Genomic DNA, 26,174 nt, shown 5'->3' on the forward strand with positions numbered 1-26,174 from the left:
GTGTAAACGCAACATGAGCAGCATGCACACCCTCTCCGGCTACATATGGATAAATGTGTGTTAAGTCGAAGGCAGCGAAGAACAAAGTGATTAGAGGGATCAATATATGTGGGGCTATCAACAGAGATGACGTAATGTGTATACCGATGGTTCCTTCCTTCCAAGGGGATGCAGCTGCTGGACCTCGACAAATGTGCGTTCACCTCCACTGTCAGGTGAGCGGCCGCCCCCCCCCGCTCGGCGCGGCTCAGATGGTACGGTCCACATGCAGTTGAGTTGTTGCTGAGGAGCTTCTTCTGCTCTGCACATACCGTCAAACTGGCACGCGGCCGACGCCCGGTCCTGTGGCAGGAGGCTGCGCCGCTTTTCGGAAATGTTGCCGTCTTCTCACTGGAGTTACCTCGGACGGAGGGGCAAGGTCGCGTTTATCCACCTCCTGCTCAGCATTACGGGTGAGTCCTGGGTTTGGTGCGATAGTTTTTTTTTTTTATTTTGTTCTAACTGTAACGCCGCACAGAAGTTTTTTGAGAGCGAGCGGACCGATTCGCGCGTAGTGCGATCCCGGCGACCACCGCGTGCTCCGGCGGAGATTTGCCTGAACTTTTTTTTTTTTTGTCGGTTTAGCAGGTGTAGTCTAAAAACTGCAGGAAACTTGGTGATAAGTTCACTTGGGGAGGGGAGCTAGCCGCCGCTATCGCCTCGGGTGATGGTGCGACCCGAGGCTGCCATAGAAACCGCCGCTGTAGTTCTATCCGAGCAGCACCGGGGTCACCGCGCGTTCAACGGAGCCCGAATGAGCCCGAGAAGTTTCACTGTCACGATCTTAGGAAACTGAAGGGAGCACGTAATTGTGTGGGGAGGCTTTGTCCGCCACCGTATGCCTGCAGAGGAGCGTCAGCTCATTGTGGTTTAGTTCAGAGGTGGGCGACTGACTTGACTCCTCCCTGGGAAAGTCTTCACTAACTTTGGGGCTCATGCTGCAGTCCTGCTCTATCAACAACAAAAAGATCAAAACAAGCAAAGCAGCAGTTCAGTGCCCACTAAACGGCAGCATGTGTTTAAAAGAGACCAATGAAAATGCATTAGGGAACATCTGCAATAGTTGCAGGATTTGATGCTTGAATACAAAAAGTCCTAAAAGTCAGAAGTGAAATATTTAGGTCAGCCACCAAGAAAATAATTTATTGAACAACCTTTTGATGAAGTTGGACTAAAGATGCCAGACACTGAAATAAATCCTATATGAAAATGACAACAAAGTCTAATGAAGTCTAACAAAGTCTACGGCATCTAATCAGTAGTTTAGTGTTCTAAATTATGCAACCATGTATAATTTCAAAAATGACTGGACCTGTGGATTTCTTCTCCCCCCCCCCCCCCCCCAGTTTATCTGAACAGGATGACCTCTAATATGTAACTGTGAAGGGGCTCCCAGGCACTAACTTTCTCAGCAATAGGGTGACACAGGGGAAAATGTCTGGGCTACTATACTAGGATGAAACTCAGAGAGGAATCCCCAACTCTTTTCTTGACCCCATGATTTTAATTTACTGCATGGTCTTTCACAGTATCACATTTTTACCATTGTTCAGTGCACACCCACCAATAGACTGTTTAGCTTCTTCAGGGTCTTCAGGTTATTTTTTTTGATGTTGGAAAAGCTAACTTTTTGACAAAAAATTGCCTGTTTTCACATTCAGAAGAGATGAAGCCATGTTAGTGTTTGTTAAATGTCATGTTGCTAATGACACTCTCGGATATTTTTTAATTTGTTGTGAAGACCTTCAGGTTTTCACATCAGATAGAAGAATTCTCCTCCTTTGTGGACTACCTGTTGCAGGTAAATTTATTTAACTGTTACAGTGCAGGATACTATCTCTGTGGTCAACCATAGGTGTGTAGCAGATCAATCTTGTGATTTTATGTCTATGCTATATGGTTTAGACCACAAAAATAAAATGGAACGGGCCCCCTTAGAAAAGTCTTGCTACCAAGTGCCGGTGCCGATGAGAACTCAACAGTGTATCTTTTAGTAGATGCCTTCAACAGCTCATCAGAATCAAAAAAGCCAGTTCAAATGTATGTGAATGATTTCAGTGTAAAAAGTTGATATAATAACAGGTAAGAGCAATTAGATAAATAATTATCTAATACTTCGCTGTCCGGCTCTGTGCAGCTGGTTTTGCCAAATCCACCCTAATGTCATTGCCATTTATGTTCTGATTTCCACTTTAACCAGACATGCTGCCCTCTGGCAAAGACCGCATATTAATACACTTGCTGCCACGCAAGTTGTGCATGTGAAGGTAATATTGACTAAAGTGAGAATGAGCAGCGGAGTGTCCCCCAGGAGCAATGTGTCCTTGATGCCAGGATGTCTATAATCTGTTTACTGCTCCATGTGCGCGTATGTATCTGCATGCATCTGCAAACCAAACTGTAAGCATTTACACTTACTGCTCTCTTTGATGATAGGAGACTGACAAAAACTTAAAACTGTTTCCTTACTTTGTCTTGGAAAACACAAGGCAATGAGAGATAATACTGATATCGTTACATCAAAATAAGCAGAATATAAGATCAGACAGGCCCTGATTCTCATCACTTTTTATTCTGAGTTTAAGAAACCATGGAGCATTTATGTAAGGTTAACGTCTTGTTGCCAGTAAAAATATGCAGTTACTGTATCTCTCCAATTATATCTACAGTACAGGGAAAATACTGTTTTCTTTACTCTTTATAGTGCTTCTTCAGGCTGTTTACTTGTACCCAAAATGGACAGTAAGTTATAAATCACGCTTCTTCTTCAAGAAAAGGATCAGTTACACTGTGTTATACAGTGCTTAGCATCTAGATTGGGGTGTAACTTTTGGTACATTTTATACTGACAACTTAACTCTTTGTTATAAAATGTAAATGCATCTTGTTAAAAACAACTATCTATTCATTTAAATACTTTTCAAATAATCTTTTAGAAAGTAACCATTAAATACCTTGCCAATGGTCATTTGGGCTGACAGACGCAGACTGTGCAATTAAGTAATAGTTTATTTAAATATGTCTGCCTCCTTACTTTATAGCTAGACATTATCCCACGAATGGAGGATAATATTTAGGGCTGACTTTCTGATAAAGTTCAGCAACTCTGCCAAAAGCAAACATTACCTCCCTTTATATGCACAACAGCTTCACTCCTCCTTGGAGGAAGTTGTGAGCTGTGCATGCATGTGTGAAATTTGGAATATGGGAGTAATCAGGAAGGAAGTTAACATTTTTTTTGGCTTCTCTCTTCAACTCATGGCTCATCATCTTCAAACCATTCATTCTGTTCAGCAATATTATTTAAAGTGTTCAAACATTTGTTGTAGGTAATCACTTCCTTAATAACTATAATGCAATTATAATATTTTGAAAGTCAATTGACAAGATCAAAGTTTTTATTCACATTGGCCTCTATAGTATTGACTTCTGTTTGACATATGCATCAAAATCTGTTTGCACTGTGTTTCAATTAGAACTTAACTGTACAATATTTTATGAATCATTTTAAGTAGATCAATTTTACACCTGAAGGTGTAGCCTTGTCTTAAGTGATTTGACAGGGAGCTCTGGCTCATACAGCAGCTGTTTCGACTTCACAAGCAACTTCACAGCAATAATACATACGGTCAGGGTCTGGGTGAAAACCTTGTTGATTTGTAATCCAGAAAAGTAACTCAAAACAAATTCTTGAATTCTATTTAAGAAAAGTTTGAAGTAATTCCCCATACATTTTAAATTAACTGAGCAAACTGCATTTGATTACAGTACAATAGAATTGATAGCACAGTCCATAAGCAAACAGTTTATTTGAGGCTAGTTTAATACATCAGACTTTACAACTCCTTAACTGTAGGAAGCCCAAATCTCTGAACATGTCTCTGCTGCTGCACTGGGATCTGCTTCCCTTCTCATGGTGTGTGACAAAATGACTCATGATGACCCTTCTGCCAAAAATGTGCTTAATCTCAATTAAGTATTTGTTGTGTATTTTAGATATTTGTTTGTAGCCCCATCTCAGCCAAAATATAAAATATGTGAAGTAATTTATCATGCATGTCATTAGAAGTCACAAGTGAATGAATAGATATTTCAAAGATAATTGACAATGTTTACCACAAAAATTGGCAAATGAGTTCCACGATAATTGGTTTAGCTGTTACACTAATCTGGATTTCTTGTTATCATTCTTATTCTCATTATCTGGATATAGTAATAACTAACCTTATAATTAACATTTGAGCCTAGAAAACTGTGGAAAACTTAAAGCACTATTGCAAAAGTCTGATGTTCTTACTAAATTTTACTTCGATGGCAGTCCGGTTAAATCAGTGTGTAGAAAAGAAACCGACATTTGTTCTTCATTCTTTAAGGGTAGAGAAATTTCCTTCTACAGTATTAACATTTCAGGACATGGCCTTTTGAAAGGGTGATTGGCCAGAGACGGAGCTGTTTTTGGCAAAACAACAATAGAATATTTGAAGTCAGTTGCCAAGCAGCACAGCAGGTTTTGATTTATGATGATGTCTTCCTGCTGGCAGCTTGTTGCAATTAGTGATCTGGTTGAAGGCTTTGGCAGTATTTCAGTATTATATTTTCTTTTCTAAATCAGTAACTTAATTCCTTTGTTTTTTTGTTTGCTGGAATCATGGTGATACATTTCCTCTCGCTTGTGTTTCATATGTGACTCTGCTCTCGCCTCTTCTCATTCAGCCCCCTTTTTCTTTTCAGCGATGATGTCATCCTCATGTTAGCATATCTCTTCCCCTCTTTTTTTCCTGCCGATTGCAGCCTGTTCTCCTCATATCCCTTTGACTTTCCTCAACACGATGCTTAGCTCCCGCTTTTAAGACATGCCACATTTCTGACAAGCGCAGATGACAGAGTACATGGGTTAGTTGTAATTGGACAAAGGACAGACAGACAATCTGCTTTTCATTGCTGAATTCAGGTCAGGAGGAGGAACGCTAAAGAGACTAAACAAATTCATCAATATAAGTCAGTCACAGAGTCAGCTGTGCATTATTTGCTCAGAAGCACAATTAAGTGCTGATTCTAGTCTGATACCTGCAGATGTCAAATGTACAGACATGACTTTTTTTTTTTTTTTTTTTTTTTTAAGATAGCCATCAGATATAAGGTCTGAAATAAACTGGTGTTGGTATCCTTGATTGACCACTCTCTGCCAGATTGATGATAGAATGAAGCAACACTTAAGACTATCACCTTTTAAGATCTCATACTGCTAATTATAGAAATGTTTTTGCCAAGATTGGATGAATTTTTCATATTGAAGTATAAACTCCAGATATCTTCAAATTAAGTGAGCATAGCATATTTAGAAAAATGTTAACAATGAAAGGTGCAGTGTGAATGCTTTCAATTAGTTTTAATTAGCAATGTTAAATTATACCAAACTGTATAAATGTACATGATGTGGCCACAGTATTGATTTTGTATGTGTCTATGACAGGTGTGTGGTGCAGTCAGGTGGTGGTGCCTCAGAGGGTGAGTGCTGTGCTGGGGAAGAATGTGACATTGGAGTGTAGGGTGGAGGTGGGCGCAAACCTTACTCTTACTCAGAGTTCGTGGGAGCGCCGTCTACCTTCAGGCTCTGTCACAGTGGCTGTCTACAACCCCAGGTTTGGCATCTCCATCCCTCCGGAATTTGGCAATCGCTTGTACTTTCGCTCACCCTCTTCCCATGATGCCACCATCATACTGGAAAATGTGGGCTTTGCTGATGTTGGAATCTATACCTGCAAAGTTGCCACATTTCCCCTGGGAAACAATCAAGCTTCCACAACTGTCAATGTGCTCGGTAAGTATGTATATCTACACTGGTGATATTGACTATTTACCTGTATACAAAAATCATCATACTCTGCGTATTTGTATTTGTACTTTATATTTTTAGACATTGGAGTACTTCATCTTGGTTTTAAAGAAAATATGACTTATATCTTGTTATTGTTTTCTGGCATTACATAGACCAGTTGAGTAATACTGTAGTTTACCAAAGGAAAGACATGACAGATTAGTTGATCTTTCTATCTGAAAGATAGAAATAGTAGTAGCAGTCTTGATATCTGGCTGTGCATACTGTCAATATAATGTTTTCTTGTAAAATGATTAAAGCAGATCTGGATCAGACAATGCTTTCTGTTTGTTCCAATATTTTTTTTTCAGGCTGGCACAATAGGTTGAAATCAATATCACAGTATTAAATATACACAATAAATGCTAAATCACATAGACAATGAAAATAAGTTGAATAAATTAGTTTTCCAGCTGTTTTACAGAAACCATGTTATCTATGTGTGGTAGTGTACTGAAATTTTATTGGTGGAGAAAATTTAATTTATATGAACCTAGTATTGGAAAGAAAATTGAAAAATATCCCCGTCATCTTGGAAATCTAAAGTGCCCTTCCCTCAATGTGTTTTTCTCACCCTCTCCATCATAGTGGAGCCAAAGGTCTACGTGGCTGCAGGTTCAGCTGCCCTGATCGACGGTGGTAATGAAACTGTGGTGGCCACTTGTATTGCTGAGCGTGCACGGCCCCCTGCTGAGGTGTCCTGGGAGTCCAATATTTTTGGGCAGTCAGAAGTGCAGCTAGTTGATGACGTCAACGGCACCACCAGCACACAAGTGCGCTACCTCTGGCAGCCCACACGCCACGTCCAAGGCCACACACTCACCTGTGTAGTTCGCCACCCAGCTCTACAGAATGACTTCAGGATCCCTTACCAGCTGAATGTGCAATGTGGGTGCCTTGTAAATACTTATGTAGGGTAGGAGCTGAAAGACAATCCCACTTTTAGATGTACTGTTCAGAGACTCTACCCTCATCTAAAGAATATGTATTATACTTCTGTGCATGCTGACACTGAATGACAGACAGTCAGACAGCAGGCTGCTCTGAAGTCTATGCAGCGGGCCTGGTGCTTGCATACATCTCAGTGACAGTTATCCAGAGAATAACTTTGCTTTTCTTTTCCAGAAATCCTTTATATCAAGCTATTGATGACAAATAGTAGAAAGAAGATGATGTTAAAAATATGTTTAAAAGTTAAGAAAAGTAGCTCAGTTGAATGTACATCTGTCTGTGGGCAGCAGTACCACCCATCAGAACAAAAACAGCAAATTCCCTTTGCATTTTTGTCCAATTTCTTAAAGTACCCTCATGATATTCTGGCACACCATTTAAAATAAAAAAAAAAAAAAAAAAAGAGAACAGATGCTACTATTAATTCCTAACCTCTGGTCAACACACTGAAGTCGATTGCGGTCCAAGGACAGTTCTCATTTTCGTAAGCACAAATACAGCAGCAATTTCTCTGCTCTTTAAAAAAAAAAAAAGAAAGAAAGACATAATATGCATATTTACCCAAAAACTGAAAAAAGGAAAATCAAATGGGGGAAAAATAAGGCCAGAGATTGCTGTTACTTATTCTTCGATTCATGCTTGTTCCCATGCACAGTGAAGAGTAAGGGAGAAGAGTATTATTGATCCAGTTGATATGAAATTATGCAAAACAATATAAAATGCAATTTTTGTAGGATGTACTGTTTGAGTTGTATACATAAACGAGCACCTTAGTTTAATTCGAATGACCTCGCATGCAATATAATGTTGCCTACAAACAGCACAGAGTCCCACCCCAGAAGATTCAGTGCCACATCAGTGCAAACAATTTTTAAAGTATGGAAAATTCCCCTTGATATACCAGATCATGGCATTGTTATGGTTGAAGCTATAAACACTAAGCAGGGTTTGCAGTTAAGTTTGTTTTGTTTGTTTTTTGGTTTGTTTTAAGTGATTTTTCTAATATTTGTTTATTCTCTTCTTGCAGTTGCTCCCGACATTTCAGTTGTGGGCTATGATGGAGACTGGTATGTGGGTAGGGAAAATGCTCAAATGGCATGCAAAGCCAACTCAAACCCTCCTGCTCATCACTTCAGATGGATCAGGTTTGTATATCTGTGACATTGCTTTAAAAAACCAAGATATTTGCAGGTGTGTCTAAATGGTTGTTTCTCTCATGTACTGCCTCACAGATTGGACAGTGAAATGCCAGAGGGAGTGGAAATAATGAACAGCACTTTGGTCTTCATGCGCCCCCTCCAGCGGAATGACTCTGGAGTTTACAGGTGTGAGGTTGCCAATGACATCAACCTCCGCAGTAGGGATGTGCGAATTCTTATACAAGGTGAGCAGAGTATACACACCAGAACCCAGCTGACTCATATTGGCCTCTCTTCCCTTAGGAAGCACTGTGCTTGCATGCGCGTCATAGAGGGTATAACTGCCTGTGACATTGTCCTTCAAGCTGAAATCTGACACTGTATTGCACGTCCACTCTATACATGCTATGAAGCAGTCACCTATGATAAAGGGTGTCGACATTCATAATATTCTATTTAGTCTCAAATGCATGCTGATTAGCGTTGATTAACAATAGGTCTCCAGATGTTCAAAGGGGAAGTTCCTGGGCCAAACAGCTGCAAATATTTAAGGCTTCTTCAGGCCAGTGCACTGCCTCTGCTCTGTCCTCTCAGCTTGGCATCTAAGTGTGTATGATGAGCATGCTCTTCTAGTTTCACAAAATAATCTTGTCTGTGGAGGCTCTCTCCCTGAATGATGTTCTGATTATGATGTGATTTTCTTTTATATCTCTCTCACTTCCTTTCTGTGTTTCTTTTATTTCTTCACGTGCCATGCAGTGAGAGGCAAAACCCTGCAGTCTGACTGTGAGATGATGTCCCAGATTCATAAAACATTAACTAGTTCTTCTCAACTCCTATTTATTATTTATCATCCATATTTCATTTTCCTTTGAGAGGACCTGTGCAGGCGTGCATAAGCTTACACATATTGGTGTACCCGTGGTTGTGTGTTGCTGTGAATGTGTTCGTGTCGGTTCGCTGCTTCTGCATGGAGTTGGACGATTGATATACTTAGAGGCCTTTGGATTCATGTTTCTTATCTCTCTGATGTGAATATCCTGCCCACATCAGGCCTGGCACTGAGATGATGGAGGTCGAGGTGTTTTTTTTTTTTTTTTTAGCTTTAGCTTTTAAACTTGGATTCTTTACATTACATTTACTTTAAATACTTATACTGCCTCCTAATGATTTTTGCTTTTTCTCTTTTGTGGGCATAGCCCGTAATTCGTTCGTCAAGTTTGACCAATAATTAACTTGTAAGTCACGCATTTTCTCTACACATGTAAAAATAAAACTAAGACGTAACTTAATAATTTTACAACTGTCATTAAATCCATTAATACATCTTGAGGCTAATGAGTTCTGTGCTAAGCCTAAAAAAAATACAAAATTTTTTATTATTTTTGGGTCAGTGTCACCAATAAATAAAATTAACACTTGACAAAAAGATCTTGGGGATGCCCTCAGGATTTTGACGTTTTTTTTTTTTTTTTTTTTTTTCCCCCTCTCGTCTTTGTGTGTACTGCTTGGCAAGAACAGTGCATATGGAACATCAACAGCCCTTACAATAAAACTGACTGATTCAGATAATTATGCTGCTAATTAGTTGGCAACATTATAAACTGTATTCTAACCTTTTTGTTAGACAGTAAAATTCTTTTTAGCATTTGATATTAATTTGCTTAAAACCACCACCAACCACCCCCCCAGACTATGTTTAGTCAGCAGAAAAAAACATACATATAGGCCCTTTTAGAATTCCTTAGTTTTAGGTGCTCTGAAATCCTTTTACAGTTCACAAGTTATTTTAATGTTTTCATTTAGTGTACAATATACTCTTATGTCTTTGAATTCCTCAGTGCCTCACTTCACTTTGCTCTTACTTTACCGCCATATGCCCAGAAATGCTTTTGTTTCAAGTGCATTGATACAAATAAAGATTTCTAAAAAAAAAAAATACAAAACACTCTACTCACATAACAAATAACAAGCAAGAAAAACAATTGTTGGTGCAAAACAGTTCATTAATTTTTCTTTCATGTTAGTTTTTAATTTGTTGAACTGAAGAAAACATGGCCTGCTTTGACCAGAGTGAAAGTCTAGAGACTGGTCACAATCATCTTAAGAGGATATGAGAAACTTTTATGTTGGAGCGTTGCTTTGATGGAAGCATTGTGATGCAGAGCCTTGTGGTGAATATTTCTAATTTCTGTGATCTAATGTAACAACTGTGTCAACATATTTAACAAATTCTAGATTTCTGCATTTTATTTACAATCATGAGCTGTGCTCCAATTCAAATGCTGCAACCTTTGGAAGACACTGTAAACAAAGGCATGCCTCCTGGCCATACATGACAAAGGCCGAACCGAAAATGTTTATTGGCCATTATTGGCTTTGTCATCAGTTGTGCCTTCCCATTTTGGTAGACAGCGCTGCTCCTGCTGCTTAGTTGCTTGACAACAATAAACCTTTTTTCACAAAACAGTTGCTATTCAACTGACCTGAAACCTTATCTATCTACCGTATCTTGCTCAGACTCTCTCAGAACAGTATGCTTTCGTTACCAGCATGCAATAAATCCTAGAATAGGTTGTGTCACAACAGAGCCACCAGTTTGATTTTTTTTTTTTTTTTTTTTTGGGTTTGCTGTCCAGGAAAAGAAGTTTGCATTTCTCAAGAGCCTTTGAAATGGGACAGACTAGGTGTCCCGCTATAGGTACAGTCCCTATTTGGGACAAATCTGCCTTTTTATTCATCAAAGACTGCACCTTCAAAGTTCTGAAAAACTACTAAGAGCATGTACTGCGTAGATTAGTATGTGTGCTATTTATCTTGCATTTTCGTCAACCTATCCTTTCTTAGAAAAATACTGATGTAGTTTGCATTGACAACTGCTTCTGTCTGTTCATCTCTCCCTTTCACCCTCTACTCCCCTCTCGCCCTCCTTCCCTTCATTAGATCCACCCATCATGCCTTCCACCATTACTGCTCCTGTTCTAATTGGCTCTACCTCCTCCACCTTAGTGGATGATAAGGGCCATGTCCTCCTCAGCTCCCCCACACTTGAGGCCCTACCTGAAAGTAATCTTGGTTCCATTGTGGGTGGGGCTGTGGGAGGGGCCTTGTTCCTCCTACTGCTGCTGTGTCTGGTTGGTGTATGTTACCTGCGGAAACAACAGACCTTCCATGGGAACTACTACACGAAGCAGTACCTGGGCCCCAGTGACCTCCAGAAAGCCCCTGCACAGCATGAGCTCCATCCTACCAAAGCTGGCAGCAGTTCCTATCAGAGGGATCACGATCGAGAAGAGTGGGGCGACCGCCAGCTCAAACAAGAGCGTGACCGTCGTCACCATAGCAATTATAATGGAGAAGAGTATCCCTCTAATGGCTACACTAGGGCAATGAGGGAGAGTGGTCAGCACAGCCATCAGCAGAATCACCATCGTGAACACACACAGTATTCGAGTCCACGACAGACCAGATACCCTCGTTCACCAAAGCCACAAGGAAATGGCTCCCCCTACCTCTCAGATGACTGCTACGATAGTGGGCCTGAGGGTGACTATGTCTCTCACACAGACGGTTCAGTCATTTCACGTAGGGAGTGGTACGTTTGACAAGCTACCTGGTTCTGCAGGAGCAGAAAACAAAACAGTTATCAGAAGGTTTCATTATTTCTGTACACACATGCACACCTCTAGTAGTCTCAGTTCTCTAATTCTGTTTTTTGTTTCAAGTGTCCTGGTTGACACTTGTTTCTTTCTTCATGGGGACAGACTGTGGACTGCACAGCTACTTTGGCAGTCAATATCTACATCCCTGCAGAAGTGGGCATGTCACTAGTTTGTTTGTGTAACAAAATATGATTTATGCGCTGTCTCTGCCTTACTACGTGGACTGCCAATTTATTTAGCGTTACTAATGTGTTTGAGTGAAGTGAAAGCCCTGGGGGCTTTGAATTCACATATGATTGTTATAGAAAGTTTGTTTCTCGCAAGTCCGCCTGCTTAGGCTGTGTGACATTTGCTTATGTGTTGATATTGACCACACTGATCAGTTTAAAAGACCTCTGAATATGTTAAGAATAGTATAGGACCTCGATTAGATGGAAATCCATGAAATTGTCATGGTTACAGGTCCTTTTCTGAAAACTCTGTAGAGGTGTTTTAGGTTAACTGAAGGATTTGTCACTCTGGAGACACAGCTTTCCTTTCTACAAGTACACTTGACCTCTCTACACTCATGGTCATACAAAGTGTTGCACTGCCTTTTGCTAAACTTAATAAGGGCAACCAGCTTATGAGACCATTGGTACTGCACTAAAAGGTCTGCCCTTAATGTAAATTGCCATAATGGGAGACTTGAGCTTGAGGACGGGACCTTTGATAGTCCTCTAAAACTGATGGCCTAGGTTGGGAAACTTACAAGCATTTTTGCCTCAGCAGGGAGGAATGGGGAGAGGGTAAGCAGGAAAGCCTGCATGTGTTAAGCGCAATCCATTTTGACAACAGACTGGGTCTGCCTTACAATCAAGTTTGGATATGCAAATGTGCCACAGCGTTCTGTCATCCAGTGCAACTTAAGGTAGTTGAATATTTACTAAACTTTTTTTAACATCTGTGTTACTTGATATAATTTTGGAGTTAGAGTTTCAGGCTAGTTGTCCTTTTTCTGTTGGTCATGAACACATTGTCCAATCGTCTCTTAGATAGTGACAATGGATGTGATTGAGAATTTGCACTCCAGCTACAAGCCAGGGCCAGGGCTATGAGCAGGGGCATTGTTTAAAGCAGGCTACAGTATGGAAGCCACCGGCCACTGGCCTCCTAGTCATAAAGTACTTTCTCACACAAAGAAAGCATTCAAGAGTGCAGCCAGTACACTCAATGGTCTAATTTCACTGCTCCACAGAGTGTACACACCATAAACAGTTACAATTTGAGGCATTAATAATAGCTAATAAAAGCTTATTGTGTCTTATCCATGTCTGAAACTGCACTCTGTAATCATGCTAACCTGTTAATACCTGAAGCATTTATTGTAAGCTCTACCATCCCAGTAAAATACGCACTATGTAGGTAAATCAGGTCTTTTGTGATGGATGTGCTGCCACCGCCACCTGTGGTCATCAAAATCTCCACCCAGCTTTTTATCTACAGCCCAGTGCTGACGTGCCAAAAGGGACTTGACAGTATTTTGTTGCACTAATCATTAAATCATTAAAGTTTTCCTTTCAGTGGCTTTAAAGTGTTACACCATTATACACTTTAAAACATTTGAGGTGAGGTATTTTGCATGTCAGTGTCACTGGGCTATGGATCACTATTAGTTCAGAAGTCAAACTTATATATATATATATATACGATATTGTGGATTTAAAGTAAAATTTTGATTTTTGGATGTGATCAGGTATACACAAATAAAAGATATTATTTCAACACATGCACCTGTCCCCCAGACTGCATGAAGGAAATCAAACTATTTCTTTCATATACACTAGTGTTTGTGAATACATGCCAAGTAAGGTCACTTCTACAATAATTGCTGCCAGATGCCAAATGTTTGTTTGACTTGTATGTATAAATATGACGGTGTCTCACAAGTATTACTGACTAGCTAGCAACTGATTATTAGCTTATATAAATGACTAATGTATCACTGTTGTATACAGGGTCTTGTAGCCTGATATAGAAATGAAAAGATGCTTTGAGGCCATTTAAATATTACAGTAAGATTAGTCAGAGTGGGAATTACTTATATTGTTATGAATCCGCACTAATTATATGTCAGGGTATGAATTTTGTGGCGTGACTAGGCTGCGATTCTCACAGTGAGATTTAATAATGTGCCACTGTAATTTAGAAGCAGATAATATAACCCCCTGTACTGCAGTTCATGTTGGTTCGTGTGTTGTTTCAGATGCTGTGCAGTACAATGGGGCTAATTTATCTCTAAGGACATCAAACTTCCCACTTGAATACCTTAAGTTTCAGTTCACTCCAGTTGCATTAACATGATTTCTCACTTGCCTCCAGTGCTTTACAGAAAGCTGTGGTTTAGTGTTGGGATTTCAGGTTAGAGATAACTTAAAACACTGCATATGTCAAAACTTTTTTTTTTTTTTTTTTTCCACCCTTGGGGAAAAAAAGACGACTTTTACAGTCTAGATTGCACCACGGGAACAAGGACAATATTTTTCTATTTTGTGTAAATTTCCCAATGCTATGAGCCTCACAGAGACAATTTGCTCTCTAGACGTTTCCCCTCAGTCTCTAAACAAGGTTAACAAATCAAACGCTATCTGTATTGGTATAGTGCAACATGCCAATGAGAAAATGTGTTTGTGTATTTTGGGTGAACTGACACTTTTAATGGGAATGCTCAGAATTAAGTGTACAGTTTGCAATTATAAACCACAGAACCTCATTTAGAAAAGAAAATTGCGGGGGCGGATTTGCTGTGGAGACCTATTGTCTCTGTATTTCTGGTGACTTTCACACAAATGCGGATAACAGGAAACACGGCTGCCTAACCCCTTTCGCCTCTACGCACTAGGACAGAAATTTCAATAATCAATATCAAATGTTTGCTTCACTCGTCAGTTTGCAGCCCTTCACTTGGGTTATTGAAGTTCTTTTGTACTGTGACATTTTGTATAGAGCTCAGTCATCAGTGTCTTTACGTTGGGTTGAAAATACAACTAGTGCCTTAGATACCTAGAAGAAGAAATTTAAGTGTTTTTCTTATTGTTTACTTATGACTGTGACAACCTGATTTGTTGCTCTGAGATTTATTTGTAACTATTTTGGTTTGATTTTTAGTCATGCTGTGTGTTAGAGAACTCCGTTGTGCCATATTCACATCTCTGCCCTTGTCACTATGACAGTTAATGACGCAGTACGTGTGCAAACCAAGAGGCATTAAAACACAATATGACAATGCTTGAATGAATTTTGATGTTAAATTGGTTTAATCTCTACTTTATAGGTATTTGTCAGGGGTTTATGTTTTTGTAGAATCACTGTTGTTCAACTGAAGAATTTACTTCAGTCTCACATTATCAATTAAATGCACCTTGTAGTCATGCTTGTTTTTGTATATACAAAAGGAAATGTAAGTTTCTGGAAGGCGAAAAAAAATATTTATGTCAGTGACAACAGTGGAGCATTATTTTGTCAATCTTTTTGAGATACTTTAGTTCAATAAAGCACCTTAGCACCTGTGAGTTTTTTTTTTTTGTTTTGTTTTGTTTTTTTTTTTTTTTTTTCCCTCCTCCTGGAGGTTTTTTGAGCTTGCCATTACTGACTGCTCAGTCTCAGCCTCTTTGTGCTTCTATAAATGACATCATCTCCAGCTCCCTCACGCATATTGCTGCATAACAGTCCCCCACCACCCCGCCCCCCCGCCCCCAAATGTAGTACGCACATGTGGGACGCCATACATGACGTAATTTAAAATATTTTCTCCTCACTTCACCTCCTCTTTGTTACTTTGTATACATAAGGGCAAGATTTTTTCTTTTTCTGTCTTTAAATACAATAGTGGAATACTGAGGTGTTCCTGTCCAGTGGTATTTTTAGAGTCTGGGGAGATCCAGCACCTTCTGCTCTCTTTGTGCCCTCTTCACCAGTCATAGTTTGCTTTGTTTCAGGCCAGAATGGCCCTCACTCTCCCCTACAGCTCCTCTCCTTTGTGAATTCGACCCCCCCTCCGGTAAAATTAAATGCTGAGTGTTTATGTCTGGCCCAAAGTCCCCATTCTCCAGCCCATTGACTGTCCCCATGGCAACAAGCTCATCTGGAGCTGCTGATGGAGACTGTCTTCCTATAAACTCTACCTGACCACAGAGAGGGGGAGGGAGAGGAATGCTAGGGGCTGTGTGGAGCAAAGAGGTTAACTGTGCTGCTGTGAAAGACGAGTCAGAAAGAGAGAATTAGCCAGTGGAATTGAAAATGGCCCATTATGTCCTGCTGCACTGCAGAGAACTCCTCTGGCTATAAGAACGTATCGCACCAATGTGACCTTGACACTCTTAAGCATGGACCCCTGGTCCTCAAGACGGACACGCTTCCCTCTGAATGTCCATATTTGAGCTGGCCTCCGTCTTCTGCCGATCTTATCAATGTCACAGCAGTTGTTGCGGTTCTGACCTTGAAACGGGGCATGCTCAGTCTGAGGAGACATGGTGGGGCAGCTCAGAAGGAGTAATGATGTCAGCCTGCAATGCTTGAATTTGTTTGTTGTGAAAAGTATCCTTGGAAACTATTGTGTTGCAGGCAACAAACAAATCCACTGATCTTCTTCACAAGAGTCTCAAAGGAGTGAGCAAACGTCTGAGGCAGTGCAGAGGGATGCAGCACTTACAAAAAAGACTTTGATTAACTCCACAGTAGAAGATCAAATTGTCACCATTGAGCTGAAAATATTGAAATGACACACCACGTACAGCTTTAATCCCCCATCCCCCCTTTAAACACACAAGTAGCATCTGCTCTCTGTAGTCTCTGTGGTCTTGTCACAGTCGTATGACCCTTGACCTGGCAATTGCAGTTTTAGGAAGAAGCTGGAAGGGGGTAACCATCACTTGTTCCCTCACTTCACTTCAGGTGACAGAAGTGCACGGCTGTATTTAATTCATGATAAGCACGTCAGCTACGCTGACCTCAATGAGCATCAGTATGCACTTCTCCTGGCATCACTGTGTGTGTGTGTGTGTGTGTGTGTGTGTGTGTCTGTGTCTGTGTCTGTTAAAGAGATAAAGATAAAGTGCTGAAGTAAAGGAGACAGAAAGGCAGTTGCATTGTAGTCGGATCCCAGTGTGGGGACAGTTTATCCACCACTAAAACCACTAATCCAAGCCCCTCCAGAATGGATGGTATTCGAACCAATGAAATTTTCAGATGGGAGAGAAATGTCAAAATAGAACATTCATGAATATATTTATGCATGTGATTGTTCCAAATCATCATATTTTTAGCAAACTGCTGCTAAGAGCATGTTTAAAATGCCTGATTAATAATGTACTAACCCAAACTGTACACCTCAGTTTGTCCATTCAAACTTCCATATGATGAAGATATAAGGTGCACTGCTGTATGACATTAATACAAACATATGAACTGCTGAAGCTGCTCCTTGCTCTTTAGGTTTAAAGAGCTTTCTGTTTCTTGTCACATTATGAATGTCTCAGAAAATAACTCATCGGGATTAAAGCAGGCAGCTCAATGCATGGCATTTTTAAAGGCATTTTTAGAAACTCAAGACACTCCTGTCATAGCTCAGCTGCCATCTATGGTAATTGAATGGTTATTAACTGTTACGGGAAGGGAGAAAGAAGAGGAGCAACTGGCTTTCAGGGACGAGCCCAGAAGTCCCAATTTGCTTAATCTGCATCTCAATTGAACTGTTCTTTAGGATTCTCATCTGAGTGCATTATTGATTTTTCTCCCCCTCTGCTTCAACAGCTAAATAAACTGGAACTGACCATTGCACCCCCGACCCGCCACCATCACCTTTTGTCCTCTGGTTCCTCCTGTGCCCTACAATCACAGTTTTACACGTTACCGCTGATGGACCAAAACTCGCTGTGCGTTTAATGCATCTTAATCATGATTAATCCTAATCCATGCAGTGGACAACAGGGAGCATTTGTAAGCATATGGCCTAACAAAGCTAATTGAACAGAGATGACAGCTGCATGCTCAACAACACACATAAAGCACAAAGAATGGACAGAATAGAGACAAATGGATATAAAGGACGAGAAGATGTGTGAATGAAACAAAGGATTTTCAATATGCTGCTTTAGCCACCCTATCCCTATTATGTGGTATAGTTACACTTTAATCAAACACAAACAATATATTAACACTATGTGTTTATGTTGGAAAGGTTTGGAATTTTTGTTTCAAAAAACTGAAAGGAAAGCAAGAAATAAATTTTTCACCAAAAGTGGAATAATTGGCTAGATTCTAGTCTGATATCCGTCAGTGTAACACGGATGAACAGCTAGAAGACTGCTATCTCATCTTATTTTATCTTTCCTTATCTTATATCAGGAGCAAGACTGTAATCAGCCTTTCTCTGACCAAAGGTATCAAATCTACCTTATTAAAAAGTTGTACATTGTTCTCTTAAAGTACAGGCAGTGGTTTTATGAGGCCTCTGTGTCCAAAAATTGCTCGGTCAGTAACAGAAAACTCCTAGAGTAAGAGCTCTTTCATGTCTATTAAGCTGCATCTCCTCCACAGCACCAAGCTGTTTGTTCAGCGTAATCAAGGATTACACTTTTTATTCTGTCACATTTGAGGGAAGTAAAGAGCTGTAGTTAAGACCTGCAAGGACGTGCCAATGAACAATGGGTTCACATGTGTGTTGTTTGGATCCATTGTTGTGTGTATATCAGTGTGTCTCCCTGACTTCCATTTACAAATATATCTCTTTCAGTGATGGCGAAAAACCCCCTACGTGTGTTTATGTTTTTCCTGCTCCGCGAGGACAGCAGACCCATGGCAACACCAAAACAAAACTGTTAAATGTTGTCATGTAAGACATTAAACTTCACAAACACACTCCAAGTTCTTCAAGTGTATCATTTACCTTCTGATAATGCAAACTTCAAAACCGCAGATGGTTTTACAATTTTTGCCAGTAGGTGGCGACATGTGACGGTAACTGCTGTTGATGTTAATCCTTTTGCCTCCTGGGGGCGATGGGGGCTGTGAAACTGGTTATCCACAGGTGACGCGAACTTTGTGCTGTTACAGCAAATATTTTTAATGTCACTGAATCTATGTTGATTAAATCTATGAGCTTCATCTGCTTGTCCGTTCCCTTCTTCTCCCCTGATGATATAATTCCGTTTGTGGTCCTAAAAGTCTCCCTCTCCTCCATCTCAGACCAGTCTCAGGCAGAGAGGTCAAACTCCATTGCTGTGGCCGGGGCTGTGATGGGTGCAGTACTCGCTCTCTTCCTCATCGCAGTCTTCATCATTGTGATCCTCACCGCACGCAAGGCCCCACCGCCAGCCTTCACAGACAAAGTGTAAGTCTGACAAATAATTAATGCTGCAAAACATGCTCGGCTGGTTAATTAATGACGCACTACCTCAAGAGGTTGACTTGAAGCGAGTTGTCTTATTCCTGTGGAGCCAGCTGCGTTGGTGAGCACCCCGGAGCAAGGTGGCTGTGGGACAAGGGGTGGCAGACAATTGGTGTCTTGGCAGCGAGCCTTTGTCCTATTTTGTTCAGTCTGTTCCTATAGTGCACCAGCACATGTGTAAATGTTAAAGCAAAGAAGAATAACTTTGAGGTTAAATTATTTACAGAAGAAGCTGGGTCACATGCTGCCAGAGTAGGTGTGTGTGTGTGTGCGTGTGCGTGTAGTGTTGTAACTGCTCAGGGCTGTTGGGACCTAAATCTCTTCACAGTCACATGACAGGGGACTTATGGTCCTTGTTCTAAAAGCAAAAGGTTATGATAAGGTTAGGTCAAGGTGAAGACAGTAGTTACGGTGAAGGGTCGAATTAAAAGCTTCAGCTCTCCAGCAAATGAATCAAGTTTATGTATTGTCATCTGAAATCATGGAGACCCCAGCTGTGTGTGCAGGTGGACGTGTCTGTTTTTTTTGTTTTTGTTTTGTTTGATAGTCGCTCTTGTGTCTGGCACAAACAGTAACCTACAGCACTAAAGAAGATGACGCCTGAGGGGTTTATTTTGATTGACTGCTTCTATGTAAGCCTACATAGCAACAAATATGTGTACGCCCTATCCAATACCCAAAACTGATGTGGCTACCTCTAACACACAAATCACTGTTACGAATCTGTGGACCGTATCTGCAACCTTGCAGATGTGGTCATTAATTCGTGTTAGTTGTGCACCCTCACTCCAGGAAATCACAGCTACATGCATCAAGTAAATGCAGCTTAGTGCAACGAATTCATTGTAAACTGAAAATAATTTGATTATTTATTTCAAAAGAAACATTTCACAACATTCACAACAAGACATTGAAGCATAAAAGTTATAGATACAAAGCAAAGGGGTCATTATCAAATAATGCTCATACATTGATCATTTTTATTTAGAATAAAAGCAGTCATCCAACCCATGAACAATGATATTTGTTTCAGTACTCAAAACATTTTACCTCTTTAAAAATTGTGTATCCTTATTCTAATGGCAGTGCATACTTCAGACTGACTTTCAAAATGACTGATTGTGTAACAGTGCTGGTGAAACTAGCCCACCTACTGTTACTGTTGACTGACTGATCACCAGCAGAAAATTGTATGAATGTAAGAAAAACACAAAACAAAAAAAAAAAAAAAAAAATCCTGCCTAGGTGTGGGCTCTGCATCACAGTGCTGACACTACAGGCCGGTGTTGCTCTTTGGTCAATGCCATGACAAACTTAGCATCTTAAGTGTGACCGTGGCTGGAAGTCCCAGTGGGATGATGGGGAGGGGCTGGTGGGGAAAGGGGGGGGTGGACACAGGCCGCTCCTTCATCACAGCCAGACGTGAGTGTAGAACAGCAGGTCACTGAGAGCACTGGCTCTAATCTCTGACCGCTTCTCATCTGAGTAACTCTGAAAGAGAAGCACATCAAGAGATATACAATGTTTAAAAAAAAATCAATGCCTGTCATGCCATCATTTTATGAATGGCCAAGGTCAGTTTCTAGGTTTCTGTTTAGTAGTGGACAGGGATTTCAGTAAATGAGAGAATGACTTGGACGACCGTATCTCACAGAGGTTCAGAAGAACAGCTGTCAGAAATTTGCAGACCTACTGTTATATATGAAAGTCCATCACCGTTATATCCGTGGTGTCAAAGATCCAAAACCCTGCTGATACATGCCCTATGCCATTAGTGTAAGAAGATACCACTGCTTAAAAGGATACTTGACTGATTCAGTATTGTATTTCCATAAAAGTTGGAAGACTTGTAAGTGACAGATGGTCAGAGTCAATGCAATGAGGCTGAGGTAGCACTTTTATGTAATAAATTTGTTACAAATGTTTGAGGCCAAGTCAAGATAAACTGGATGACATCACGATGACATGGCCCGGGGTTTTTCTTTTTTTCCTAGTTTCTTAAAAGCTGCATTTGAATCAGACGGTGAAACTTTAAGCAGCTCCTTTCTGAATTTTATTCAGTAATTGGTTTTGTACTTGGCAGAAATTATCACCAAATCATCATATTTGTATTCGGCTCGTTGTCCTTGCAGGGGTCTTAAATCTCCGGTCACTGCCACTTCTGTTTTCCTTTTCCTTTCTCCAAAGGATTGACCTTCCTCCGACACACAAGCCACCCCCTCCCTACTGTGAAAGAGCACCGGCTGTTCCTCTGGGTGTCCACGCATCACAAGTGGCCTGGCTCTGTCAGGTAACCCCCCACCTCCACCCCCATACTTTGTATCAGAATATTAAGGTGTATCTGAATCATCACATACTTGTCTCTACAAGTATTTTTAGAATCGAATACTACATGCTAAGCTAATGAGCAGTGAGTCCCAACAGGAAGTAATATCAGCATACTGACTGATGTCAGCAGTTTCTATTAGGTACTAGGCCTAATGGCTCTGCCCATTTAAAATGGAGGTAGTTTAAATTTTAATTTTTCTACGGTGCTCAACACAAGCTTTCATACTTTCATCCAAGGAGCAGCCTGAAATAAAACACTGTTTCTTCTCGCTCTGACATAAGACACAGTTGTATCATGCTATGTCACATTAAGAGCAGCACCTGGATGTGAATGCTATTCCTCTAGTGTTGCTGTGTTGATGATTTTTATTTATGTACTGTATTTATTCATTTCTTATTTTCAACTGTAGAATCTCAGCGCAGAGCGCAGGTACGAGCTGACTGACAGGCAGCACCCGCTGAAAACAAGGCCGGGGCCACCGGGAAGACAAGCCCCCTCCCAACAGCTGCCCCGCCTGGAGTGGGTGGGTCATCAGAGTGGGACAGAGCGGGTGTACATCAACCACCGTGAACACTATGTGTGACAGGCATCCTGAACACAGTCCACCAAGTAGCTGGCAGTCATCCACTGAATCACTGAGACATCAAGGGCAACGTCTCTCTCTGCAGGCACTTCTTACCCGTTTTCATCATCATTTATTCAATATTGTGGAAATATTCTGTCTTAAAGGAGTAGTTCAGCATTATTCGAGAGAAGAGAATTATCTCTTTCTGAGAGATAAAAGGAAAAAATAATCTAATGACTGCCTCCGAAATATGAGGTCACAGCTAGCAGTATGTTAGCTTAGCACAACAGCGATTTTGGCTCTGTCCAGTGGTGGGGAAAAAAGATGAGTAGCTACTAGCTGCAGCTAGCAGTATGTCCAAGCATGGCATTGGTATCAACCTTTTTATGTAAATCTCCACAAAAAAGGAAATCAGAAGCAGTTTCTTAAAATGGCAAAATATTCTATTATCCTTTTTTCCCTTTCCAATTGTTGTTTTTCAAATATTCTGTATTTAATATTCATTGTTCATAATCTCATTAGGATACACAGATGAGGCTTCAGAATTCACAGCAAAGGTACCCAACTCCATCCACTATTTTCTTCCTTTCCCTCATCAGAGAAGGAAACTCCAAGCATGAATCTGAGACTGAGTTTTCTCAGGCATATCACCAGACCAAACCCCATCAGATCCAAACTGCTCAAGTCTGCTGAGACTAAATGTACTAACTGCAACACGGACCATGAGGGGATTAATTAAAGTATTTCTGTCCCAGGTCTGTGCTTTGCTTTTGTCATGTTATGACACTCTGCTTTTTGGCGGCAGAAACAGTAGATTTGTAAATGTTAAAGCGTAGCCTCTGTGCCGACTCTAATTATGGAGGGTCGTAATCTACTAATCAGGGAAACAATAACGTGAGCCGTAACTGATGGCAATGTCTTTTGTAGTGGTCCTGTAAGACACGCTGTGTCTGCTTTTATAGGGACTATCTGGACAACTAACAAGTGCCATTTTGAGGGTATTCCCTCCAAAAATACAGGCTGCTCACTTGTCTCTTGCGTCATTAGGTAGTGCTGAGTCGTTGGCATTTTTGGATTGAAGTATTAGCTTGTAAGTGTAAATAAGCGGCCTAGGAATCATCTTCCCTTACTCACAAAAACTAGCAAAAGAGATGCAAAGACAGAAACACAGACTCTTCTAAACTGCAGTGGAAAATCAGATAGCTCCACCTCAGGGTGTTCAATAACCCTCGAAAGTAAGCAGTCTAAGAGACGGAGGCCCTGGGTCACCACATGTGGAAACAAGAGAAGAAGTCCTTGATGATGTGAGAGATAGTTTGTATTGGCGTTTGAGGGAAAAAAAAAAAAAATCATCTCAAGGTCACAGTCACATTGCATCCACTGTGATTCTCACAACAGAGAGAAAAAGCTGCTGTCTTAAGAAACATTTTGTGTGTGTGAAGCAGAGTTTGTGTTGGAGGAGGCGATGTGTGTTGGCATCACACTGACGGTGAGGATGTTTGTCAGGATTCATTTATTTCTTCAGATCAGATGATGCTCTGGGCTGCTCCGGTTACTTATTTAAGATCAGTATAGCTGACACTTTCCAAGACTGACACCTAGTGTTCATGTGTGTCAGTGCAACACATGTGTTTCATCAACCATCACTAATCTTTAAACGAGGGGTGATGATGGGAAGTTTAGAGTTTCAGCTGACGTGTAAGAAATCACCCCACTAGAAATCTAACTGGTAAAATTTGCTGATTGTAACAAAACTATATATTGTCATTAAAAGCATATTTAACACGGTTGTCAAGACAACACATTTAGATGTATTTTTCAGATATAGAATAAGCATAGTTACACTGACTTATCCTGACTGTCCTGAGTGGCAGCTCAATGATGTTTTCCCATGTTGTTATAAATGATCTTCTGTTTTTCCAAATACGATTTACTAATTTGTTCAATTTAACTCTGCACTGATTATTGCAGTTTGCATGTAATACACCCTTTTCACATTTTGTAACAATTGAATTGAGAAGTTTCACCTCCAGGTGCTTCTCATGTTATTGTTCATGATGTCAACACAGGTAACAGCAGGTAACATTTACTTTGGAGCTACAGAGTGCTGAGCAAATGCAACATCATCTTTGAAGGTATTTTTTATTGGGGAGCAACATAAGAATAGGAAAATAACAATATATAGTAAGAAATATTTCAAGAAATAAGTCAACTGAAAACAAAGTTACCTATAACAGACCTTTTTTAAAGACCAAAAAAGATCTACTCTTTTAGTTTGTTGCGCATTTGACAGTTCTATTAAGATCATAAAGATGCCACCATCATAACGGGAGCCAAAACAATGGTAGTAAAACTGGTGTTGCACTGATACTAATGTCGATTTTCAAAGATGATCTGGTACTACTCTAAACTGTTGCATTGGTGCATTGTTAAAGGGTCAGTTCACCTAAATTGCACGCAGTAGTAGTGATGCAGATGGCTTTGGTTTAACATGTCTCTCAACCAAAACCATCTGCAGATATAGATACTGCTTGATTTGGGTGCACTAACCCTTTTATTTTGTCGCTATAGATATACACTGAAACTATTCACAGTGTTGTGTTATCAGCTGGGATCATAATGTGAAATCACAGTAAGTGTCTGAAGCTCATTAAGACATATTAGTATGAGTGCTTCTTTGTTGTAAAATCTGAAACAATGACTACTAGAGGGACACCACACTGTCAGTGACAATAATCAGACATACTAACAGTAGTTCGGTGCCTAAATAGCTGCTTATAGTTTACTGGCTCAGGTGTGGCAGCTAAAAGCCCAGAGTTTGTAGATCAAAAGACAATTTCACACAACAGAGAAACTTCAGCCATTATCTCTCCACCTTAGAGTGTCATTTCAATAATGAACCATTGTATAGCAAAGTTTTAATCCACATCCAAGTTGGTACAAATCAAGCCCTCTTCTGTCTGTAGACATTAGTTGGTCTCTCAGCTGATGTCACAGTGTGTATTGGAGATAATATATCAACTGAAGGGTGGAGAGAAATCAGGTGAGGTTTACATGTCCATGCTGTGATCAGTAAAGTACAGGAACAAGTGCAGCCTTCCACAAAAGGCCACAACTGAATAAACTGTCAAGAGTTACAGTAAAGGTAATTTTTGAAAATTCTCACATTGTGTTGTTGATTTGGAAAATGTTGAAGTGGAGGAACAAACTGTATTGGGATGGCAATATTATGTTATGGTCAGATAAGAATATAAAAAAAATAATAATAATCTGTCCTTTCTAGATATCAAGTCTTCACACTCTAGTTACACTATCAGAAGAAATGAAAGCAATCTTAACAGGAAATTTTTTGGCATTCATGATGTGAATATTTTTCTGTTTTGCATTGACCCCCGTCTCCTTGTCAAAGTGCGCCTCAAGCGCTTTTCTCCTCTCAAGCTGTCAGCAGTGTTTTGTGAAATCACTTAATTGGTTAGTTTGTTTTTGGAAGTGAGACATAGCCTTGGAAGATAAGTCTCCTGATCCATATGTGTGTTTCAATCTAAAAAGCCAGATTTTAGTCTAATGTATGTTGACAGGTTATATTTTTAAAATAGTGTGAAGTCAGTAGTTTGTAGTTTTACCTATTAAAATGTCCTCTGATGACAGATAATGATGCGGCTCGTCCACACACAGCCAAAGCAGGAAAGAGTTGGTGTGTTTCCTCGATCAGACGGTGATGGTTATGTAGTTAGACATAGTTATGTAAGCTCCAACCAAAAGGTGAAAGGTGAAATTAATTTAGACAACCTTAACAATAATTCCTATCCATGAAAGAGCAACTTGAGGAATAGAAAGCTGTCTTAAAGTACTTGATGTATTATGTGATAAAAAGGTTCTCATAGTGACAAACTCTGCAGTATGACTCAGCTCTGCTGGACATTTTAAGGTCTTTTAGCTTAGTCTTAGTTTTCCAGAGCGGAGGGCTGTTTTGTTTCCCTCTCATTGCTCTTAAAGCTTAATTTTTGGCCACAGGAGGCAGCTGGGAACGTAAAAAGCTGCTGCCATTAGTACCAACAAGCAACATATTTTTGTGCTGTTAACAATTTCAATTTCAGTCGGAGTGAGTGCGGGGCGGCTGAGGTTCCTGTTCCGCTGATTTACTTTCTATCTTTAATCTAAACTGCCCCTAAGAGCAGCAGGAAG

The 26,174-nt window shown here is 40.3% G+C and overlaps 1 protein-coding gene across 2 annotated transcripts; it reads left to right on the forward strand.

Annotated features, from left to right (window-relative positions):
• The first annotated feature begins 333 nt into the window (after positions 1–333).
• On the forward strand, positions 334–23,308 carry nectin3b (nectin cell adhesion molecule 3b). Of its 2 annotated transcripts, XM_029519328.1 has the most exons (8): positions 334–452; positions 5,513–5,860; positions 6,506–6,805; positions 7,896–8,013; positions 8,101–8,252; positions 18,894–19,038; positions 21,283–21,385; positions 21,834–23,308. In XM_029519328.1, the coding sequence occupies exons 1-8, from the start codon at positions 374–376 to the stop codon at positions 22,005–22,007; spliced, it is 1,419 nt and encodes a 472-aa protein (XP_029375188.1). In that variant the 5' UTR covers positions 334–373; the 3' UTR covers positions 22,008–23,308. The 2 variants fall into 2 exon arrangements, with proteins under 2 accessions (XP_029375188.1, XP_029375187.1); XM_029519327.1 differs by lacking the exons at positions 18,894–19,038; positions 21,283–21,385; positions 21,834–23,308 and adding an exon at positions 10,951–14,100.
• The last annotated feature ends 2,866 nt before the right edge of the window (positions 23,309–26,174 follow it).

Source organism: Echeneis naucrates, chromosome 14 (genome assembly GCF_900963305.1).
Source record: "Echeneis naucrates chromosome 14, fEcheNa1.1, whole genome shotgun sequence".
In the NCBI taxonomy this organism is placed as follows: Eukaryota; Metazoa; Chordata; class Actinopteri; order Carangiformes; family Echeneidae; genus Echeneis; species Echeneis naucrates.

Bases quoted from the DNA above. Each gene is read 5' to 3' on its own strand.
- nectin3b (XM_029519327.1), top strand. From the start codon at position 374: ATGTTGCCGTCTTCTCACTGGAGTTACCTCGGACGGAGGGGCAAGGTC. The intron at 5,861-6,505 runs GTAAGTATGTAT...TCTCCATCATAG, and splicing joins CACAACTGTCAATGTGCTCG to TGGAGCCAAAGGTCTACGTG. The intron at 8,014-8,100 runs GTTTGTATATCT...ACTGCCTCACAG, and splicing joins CATCACTTCAGATGGATCAG to ATTGGACAGTGAAATGCCAG.